Source organism: Sparus aurata, chromosome 13 (assembly GCF_900880675.1).
Source record: "Sparus aurata chromosome 13, fSpaAur1.1, whole genome shotgun sequence".
Taxonomy (NCBI): domain Eukaryota; kingdom Metazoa; phylum Chordata; class Actinopteri; order Spariformes; family Sparidae; genus Sparus; species Sparus aurata.
Genome location: NC_044199.1, coordinates 19,901,489 through 19,910,089, shown reverse-complemented (window position 1 = coordinate 19,910,089; position 8,601 = coordinate 19,901,489). Strand labels below are relative to the sequence as shown.

General features: G+C 43.5%; 2 protein-coding genes across 5 annotated transcripts in view; both read left to right on the top strand.

Annotated features, from left to right (window-relative positions):
* ntm (neurotrimin) overlaps positions 1–8,601 on the top strand; it is a 993,858-nt gene that overhangs the window by 877,810 nt on the left and 107,447 nt on the right. The gene's annotated exons all lie outside the window — the stretch shown is intronic.
* Positions 1,178–3,816, top strand: LOC115594159 (potassium voltage-gated channel subfamily H member 8-like). The gene is made up of 3 exons (XM_030437994.1): positions 1,178–1,301; positions 2,664–2,901; positions 3,395–3,816. The coding sequence occupies exons 1-3, from the start codon at positions 1,224–1,226 to the stop codon at positions 3,694–3,696; spliced, it is 618 nt and encodes a 205-aa protein (XP_030293854.1). The 5' UTR covers positions 1,178–1,223; the 3' UTR covers positions 3,697–3,816.

Here is an 8,601-nt window from a genome sequence, read left to right as displayed (position 1 = left end):
TGGACAAACACCTCCAATGTGACCGACTGTGTGTGTGTGCCAAAGAGGGAATCCCATCACTGGCATCAGCAGACTCTTCTCCTTTCACATTCACTATTTTCTCTTTTCTCTGTCGAGGGTAAAATCTCCCTCCAGGCTTTGTTTCTTGCTGTCCGGCGTCCTTTTCCATCCCCCTTATTTCTCATATTACAGTTCCATCCATTCTCCCTCATCATCTGCCCTGCAAGTCTTCTCCTTCCCCCCAAATAAGCAACACCCTCGCCTCTCCCATACTCCCCTTCTACCCCAACAAGAATGGCCAGAAAAGCGGAGGGAAATTCATTAGATCTAAAAATAAGCATGTCTCTGTCTCTGTGCTCCTGCCGTGTCGCGTCCCTCCGGGCTGCACCGCGTTATGAATGGCCCTGTCTCCTCGCCTCGTCTGGGGGTCCACACACACACACTCACGGCACACACCACGGAATGCACACTCTTTCCAAAGGACACTCAAAAGCAGTTATCACTTCTGTTCTGCAGCTTTTGTTATTGCCGTTATCCCCCTTCAAGCCAATCTCCGCTGTAGTCTTCTGCCGTGGACCGAGCTCAAAAACCTGGCAGCAATAAAGTGCCTTCTCCTATTACCCAACTCCTTGCTCAGAACTCATCAATCCTGCACCATCTATGTTATCTACTTCTAGAAACACACACACACACACACACACACACACACACACACACACACGCCCCAGTAGCAATCAACCAAAGAAAATCTTCCATCCTTAACAGCCTCTCTGCCCCAGCAGCAACTTATCAAAGCTGGAAATTGCTCTCTTTTGCTGGAGATGGTGTTTACACAACAGGACGTCATCAGCCAATATTTATGGCTGGATAATGAGAATCAAAACAGGTAACACGTGTTCTTTGACATTTACAAAAGCACAATGACAGTTAAATAGCTTCTTCTTTTTTCTCTCCACTCATAAATTGTGCAATTTTGTTCAGAAATGAAACATTCTTCCTGCTGCATATTCATGTTTTCCTATTCAAGACGGAATATTGTGTATTTCATCAAACATAATGAGTGTTTCATTCATCAGGAGTTAACCTTGGGGGGTAAAATGTTGTAGAGGGGATTGTGCAGTAACTGTGTGTGTGTGTGTGTGTGTGTGTGTGTGTGTGTGTGTGTGTTCACAGAGCGGCGGCGCAGCAGGGTAAAAACCGGCTCTTCGTTCAGCTCGGCTCGGATGCGGAGCAGCACGGTGCTCTACCACATCTCTGGTCACCTCCACAGCAGAGAGAAGAGCAAGATTAAACTCAACAAGGTATCATCAGACGCTTCAGACGACAGGCGGGATGCAGCGTGATGAGGGAGATTCAGAAGTGGGTGGGGGAGGATTGTTATATGGAAGTGAGGAGATTGCTGATGTTATTAACACAGTGGGAGAAAAAACAAAGGGAAAGGAGCTGCAAAGGAATACTGTGTCAAGATGGAGAAGTGCTCTCAACAGACGACCACCACGGACCTTATCAGAAAAGAATATGTGTAGTGAACGACAAGAGACACGTCATTGTGGTTATCGCCTGTTTCATTACTTTGTCTGTGCGGAAGTGACACGCTGGTGTTGGGGATTGATGTAGTTTACTGAGCACAAAACTCAACGATATTCGACTAACTCTATGACAAACTGTGATTTTCTTGATATGAAAAATTATCTTTAAAATTGACAAACGTGTGTAACAACTATATGGTACAACTCAAAAAGGATAACTAGAATATCTCCACATTAACGTTTGTACAAATGTTTCCCTGATACCCTCAGTCACAACTTGTTTCTAATAAGCAAGAACATTTGATAATACTAATTGATTTAATCATAAGCAAACTACTTTGTCAAAGATTATTGTGACCCAAAGAAGCTAGCTAGAGTCAACTGTCAGGCTTATAAGTATACTGTAGTGTAGTGCATTCATTGATTTTGGCCACAGCTTTAAACACAACATTGGAAAATTGTCATCTTTTAAAATTCCAGCAGAAAAAGAGGATGATTAGCATGCTACATTCTCGACTGCAGCATGTTTGCTAGCTAGTTGCTAACTCTGTTGTGCCGTTTGGTGCTCAGCTGTAGGAAACAACCGAACACAGCTGCCAACTTCAGCTAGAAACGAGGTGAGATTTTACAAATAAGTAAAGTTGTGGGTCTAATTATTAGCTAAATATATCGCTCAGTTGTTGTCTGCAAGCTATGTTGCATGTAGCCCCGTGTTCAGTGACTAAGCTGCCTTATTTGTTCGGGTTATCGTAACTTACTGTCCTGATATTAAGTATGGTAAAGTGAAAGTGAAAGTTGGATAACAGTGAATAGTTTAAATGTTATTTATTAGATTTTTTTCATACTTAGGATAGTAAAGGGAAGCAATTACAAGAGACACAGAAGTCTGAATTAAACTACTGCAGCTTTGTACGAGGGATAACAAAAGACAAAACAAAACATTAGATATTCCCATATTTAGGTGCCTGAAATGCTCGAAACTCAGTTATACGTGCACCAGTCTCGTCTTGGTTCGGCCTTGATTGCAGAATTCCTTCCCTGCACACAGACTCCATGATGGATTGGATGTCATACGTGGATATAATAACTTCTTGCTACTTTGTCGCTTCCATTTTCTCATCCTGTCCCGTCCAGAATGTGTTTGGAGATCTGCCCGCTTTGCCGGAGTACAAGGTAGCAGAGGCCAAAAAGTCCAAATTCATCTTACTTCACTACAGCACGTTCAAAGCAGGATGGGATTGGCTGATACTCCTCGCCACATTCTACGTTGCTGTGACGGTGCCGTATAACGTGTGCTTCATTGGCGATGATGACGACCTGACCCGCAGCACGACCGTCAGTGACATCGCAGTGGAGATTCTGTTCATTATAGGTGAGTTGCAGGATTACAGAACTCAGGACGTCAGTGTTTATAACTATTAAGGAGACATATTGTGCTAATTTTCAGGTTTATGATTTCGTTCTTGGTGCTGCAGCTCTGTATTCCCCCTTTATCTATAACCCAGTCCCCTCTGGTTGGTCAGCTCACACATGCCTGACCCAGCTGTGCTTAATCAGTTCTTACATGCCAAACTGTCCGTTGGGCATTTAGCAAATGTGTGACATAGTGAGGTAGTGTGATGTCACAAAGTCGGGGAATTAAAGGCGCGACTACTGACGAGGCGTTTGTGGAACAGTGTTCTCTGTGGGAGAGAGGAGCTTCTGTTTGTGACGTTGACTGTCTTAACTTTCAATATCTTTACAGCACAAAAAAAAGGGTAAAAGGATGATAGGTCTCCTTTAACTTTTATATATTTATACAAAGTTAAATACTTGAGACTTTATGATAACCAGACTTGTTTGTTTTTTTTCTATTTCCCTTCAAGACATTGTCTTCAATTTTCGCACAAGTTATGTCAGCAAGTCGGGCCAAGTGATCTTTGACGCTCGACAGATCTGCATCCATTACCTGACCACATGGTTCATCATCGACCTGGTGGCTGCGCTGCCCTTTGACCTGCTCTACGCCTTCAAAGTCAGCGTGGTGAGTAGGTCAAACGCTGAGTGCTTGAAACAGAACACAAACACTGAGACACATTTGTTAATAATATTTGTTTATCACTCGTTGCCAGACATCTTTGATTTAGACCTGCTCTCTAATCCTGTCAACACACTGGTGCATTGTTAAGTGCAGCACCTCCAGCTTATCTGACATTTCGCAGGAATAGATCGCACCGAGTGTTTCCAACGCTGCTCCAGTGCCTCTTTGATTCTGCGTATTGATTCCACAGACTGTACAAGCGCTGAGAAAACAATGAAACCTGTATCATTAAAAACTCGGACTGTTCTGCCGGAGTCATATACATAGCCCCCTTAAGAATAGTTGAATGGAGGCGGACACAGTGATGTGGAGCAATTAGATAGAGGATCCAGTCGTGTCCCCGGCTGAATGATGTCACACAATGGAAGCACTCCACCATTGGGACGCTTTGATTGGTTGGACATTTGTGCTTTGGCCTCTAATTTAAAAAAAGCTTCATGCTGTCACTCAGGCATTGTAATATGAATAACAGTGTCCAATATGAGAGTGCATGTGTGAACAAACTCACACAAAATCGTAGCTCTTCAAGAATCCTTCCCATAACGGTCGTACAACAGGAAGACAACCTCGTCAACTTGGGCTCCGATTACAGAAAGGGAGAGTAAAAACAGAGAAGAGCAAGAGGAGTGGCCATAAATGAGCTATAAAAAGACAGAATAGATGCTTTCCTTTACACAATGAAGAGGAGAGTGGTGGAGAGTCAGGCGCGGTGACAGGTCGCTCCAGGCGGTTCTGCTCCAGACTCTATTAATGGAAATACCACACCGTCCCAGTAGGTTAGAATTTGGGTATAGGACTACTGGGCCACGAGCTCCCCTGCCGCCACAGAGGGAGAGCGGGAATGGCCAATTGCTGAACTTTGAGTGTGATGTCTCCTCTAAGGACGGAGCATTCAGACTGATGGTGTCTCCTCTGAGGACAGACGCCATCATTCAGCAGAATGACCCAAGGGACCTCAGCAGTGTCGCTCCCTGCCGCTCTCCTCTGTCGTGTTTTTGTCTCGGTTTTCTGGCAAGTTTTACAGTTTCACCTTGACGTTATTGCTGTTGTACAATACCTATTTTATCTTTAATGTCTTCATTTCTCTTGTTTCCCATGAGTCTTTTTTCCTTCTTCAGAGGAAGTTTAACGGTTTTTCTTCAGGAACAATTTTACTGAAGAACAAAAAAAATGATTTCTGTAGCAGTTTGTGAAAAAAATCTACATCGTCACTGTCATTCATTGTACTTCCTTTTTATTACTAAAACTTATAAGTCCACTTTGTTAGAGAGTACATTTCTGAGTTTCATTCCCAACTTGTCATAAAGTGACACTTTGGGACGGCGGCCAACAAAAGGAACAATGTCAGTATTTGATGTGTCGAGAATGAGACTTATAACTCAACTTCTTACAGAGTGGACCTTGAAATTGCACCAAACTGAACTGGATGATCATTCATCTTTCACATGTTGATACTACTGGCTATATAAAGTCCTGAAAATCTATAGAAAAATACAAAAACTCCCATAAACAATGACTCAAGTCAAGGCCAGACTACTAAAATAAGTAATTACAATTATGAAAGTAACATAATTGTTATAGCAGGCATCATGTTAGTTTAATGTCATCATATATGGAAGGACAGGAGTCAAATTCATACTCACATACGGGTCAGCATATCACCAGAGTAAAAGCTAGCTGCTAGTTAGCTCAGTTAGCCGTGCAGCTTGCAGGGTAGCTCAAATGTTTACAACGCTAGCAAATGAGCTTTGGAGAGGGGCAGGTGGGTGCTAGCTGGTTAGCATGCTAACTGCAGCAGATATCAACACAATACAATCACATCACAATGTCAAAACTGCAATTTCTGATCATTTCATTTTTTTCATTCTTACATGCTGCCTTGTTAAAGGAGAACTTCGGTCGATTTAAACATGCAGCTTCATTGCTCAAGCTACCCTTGACTTGCCAGTACCGAAGACGCGAACACATTCGGTCCAACCATTACAGAGCTCCGTGAACGGAGATTTAGCATTGACAGCTAACAGCATGGGATCAGAACTTTACACTGTGTTTTAAGCGTCTTAACATGCTCCACATCTCACACCAAAAGTTATGCAACATTAGCAGACACCTTAGCACACAGCACTGTAGCGTGTATGACTCAAACTGAATAAAAAAGTAGTTAAAACAGTGTGTTTGTGCAAGCAGCTACTTACCTGTTTGTTGACATCCGTGTGTTCTGGTAGCTAGACCAAACTAGTCAATCCGTCGAGCGTGCACTTACTCCCTCACTGGCGGAGACGGAAACGTATTCCAGCATTTTCGTGTTTCTGTTCATAATGTACATGTCCATGTTACAGCCTGTCATGAGCCATGAGCCTTACAATAGCCTGTTAAGCCTGTTAAGTGCACACTCGATGGATATGCTAGTTTGGTCTAGCTACCGGAAGACGCGGATGTCAACAAACAGGTAAGTAGCTGCTTGCACAAACACACTGTTTTAACTACTTTTTTATTCAGTTTGAGTCATACACGCTACAGTGCTGTGTTGTAAAGTGTCTGCTGATGTTGCATAACTTTTGGTGTGAGATGTGGAGCATGTTAAGATGCTTAAAACACAGTGCAAAGTTCTGACCCCATGCTGTTAGCGTTCAGTGCTAAGTCTCTGTTCATGGAGCTCTGTAATGGTTGGACCAAATGTGTTCGCGTCTTCGGTACTGGCAAGTCAAGGGTAGCTTGAGCAATGAAGCTGCATGTTTAAATCGACTGAAGTTCTCCTTTAACATGGCCAACGTTAGCGAGCTAACTACATTTACACTTACAGAATGTGCAGCTTACGTCACTCAGCTTGTGACATTGAGAAGAAAAGGCGTTTCTGAAAGCATATTTTAAAGGTTTTGTTCATAGAAACTGTCACTGATTGTCACTAGATGATGCTTCCTGCTCTGGGTTTTTTTCTCGATGGTAACGGTGTTGTGGTCGAAGGAGAGGCGCTGCTTCTTTTTTCTTTCCAGCATCTTAGTTGTAACAAAGGTGTGAACAGCTAATGTAGCGTAATAAATTGTAGATTGCTGGTTTTAAAAATAGGAGTACCTTAAAAGAGTTACTGTATTTTACTCATACTAGTTTGAGTATTGCAATACTACCCACTCATGCATTTTGAGATTTATAATATTAAAATTCATCTGATGGTTCGCCGGTTGATGTTTGGTGAAAATGTCTTCAGACCTGTGCCAAAGACAGTGATTTGTTATTAAGTGCCATAACTTCCCCAGTTATTATTAAGGCTCCTGTGAATCCATATCCTGGGCCAGGAGGCCTAGTTGGTTTTGGAGAACTGCATTGTGCATGCTTATTGGCCTCATACTGCTGCATTAATAACATAAACAAGAATAAACATGACCAGTCACACTGTTGTGATTTAGAGGCGCGGCTGCAGGGGAAGAAATAATGAGCATTTCTGTAAAGTGATGTTCTCATCTCGCGTCTCTCAAATACTGCCTTGAAAAGGAAAAGGAACGTAAACACTCAAGAGGCTAAATGTAAATTTCACAACTGACGAGCGGAGGGAATCAAAATGTGAGTGGCAGGAGTGAGATGGAGGTCGGCAGAGGAAAGAGTTGAAGGAGAAGGTGGCAGAAGGTGTGTGTCAGCGGTGTCGGGTGTGTTACACTGCTCACTGCTCACACTCCTGGAGGAGGATGCGATGTGGCGCAAGCTGCTCTCTCCATAGGTGGGTGGTGGGGAGGAGGGTGATAGATGGTGGAGAGGAGATGGAACTTCTCCCCAGGGCTCGGTAGGAGGCTTCATTACCCCTCGCGCTGCTCCAGCTCTCTATTTCTCACTGCGAGAGTGTTGAAAAACCGCCATAAAACATATTGAAGATAGGAGCAGGGGCAGCACTGATAAGGACCGTCCACACTTGTCCTCCCCTCGGTTGTCAGACAGTCTGATTGTATAATTCTCTCTCAGACACACAGACATTTCATCTCACTTCTTTCTTCACCTTTCGTTTACCGCCCATATCCCTCACCCTCCCTCCATTTATTTTAGTTATCACGTTACACCTTTCCTGTATAGTTTCTGCCCCAGTTTCTCAGCCTCCACACACACACACACACACACACACACACCCTCGTAGAATGGTTACAAATATCCTCTGTGGCCTACATCCTTCTACCTAATACCTGTGTGTATATATGTGTGTGTACATGTGTGTCTGTCTCCGATGGGGAAACATGATGGCGAGGCCCCTAAATCATAGGCTGTCGGGGGAGATCACCTGAGGAGCAGGTGCACAGTGGACGACATTCACATCACATATGCAGCTCATGACTGTTGGAAAGGTGTGAAAGGTGGCTGTTTTCATGTAAGTCAGTAACAGGAGGCGCGAGGCTCGTGGCAGAGGTAGTTAAAGAGCGACAGAACAAAGCAGCGAGAGAGAAGAGAAAGCCCGAGCAGACAAACACTGCACAGTGGCGAGGATTAAGAAACAAAACAAACACACCTGCGAACAAGCGCCTGATTGCTGTAATTTACTATTCAAGCATCCTTCATCAGGAAATTGTCATATAGATCATTTTGTTGATGAAGCGTGAGTTCTAATTATAGAATGTGAGAGCAGTTTAGCCGTCGCTAATGTTGGAGAGGATGTGAAGCATTGTTAAGAAGTTTCTGTCGCTTCAAGCAGAGCTATGCAGTGTGTGTGTGTGTGTGTGTGTGTGTGTGTGTGTGTGTGTGTGTGTGTGTGTGTGTGTGTATTAAACTGGTTTATTGCTCTTCCCACCAGATTTACTGTCTGTAACAGTGAGACAGTTCCTCACTTTCATAGTGTCTCTTTATACGTATCTGCGTCAGACTGAAACGTGTCGTCAGACACAGATCGTACAGCAGAAACTCTTTCAAAGGCTCGAGTTTAAGAAATAAAACACAGGTAACCAGTCTGAAACACACAAATAAATCCAGGCAGGGTGTAGGAAAAAAGTCAGAAACAGACGATGTACCAGCAGAGAT

Bases quoted from the DNA above. Each gene is read 5' to 3' on its own strand.
- LOC115594159 (XM_030437994.1), top strand. From the start codon at position 1,224: ATGCGGAGCAGCACGGTGCTCTACCACATCTCTGGTCACCTCCACAGC. The intron at 1,302-2,663 runs GTATCATCAGAC...TGTCCCGTCCAG, and splicing joins GCAAGATTAAACTCAACAAG to AATGTGTTTGGAGATCTGCC. The intron at 2,902-3,394 runs GTGAGTTGCAGG...TTTCCCTTCAAG, and splicing joins GGAGATTCTGTTCATTATAG to ACATTGTCTTCAATTTTCGC.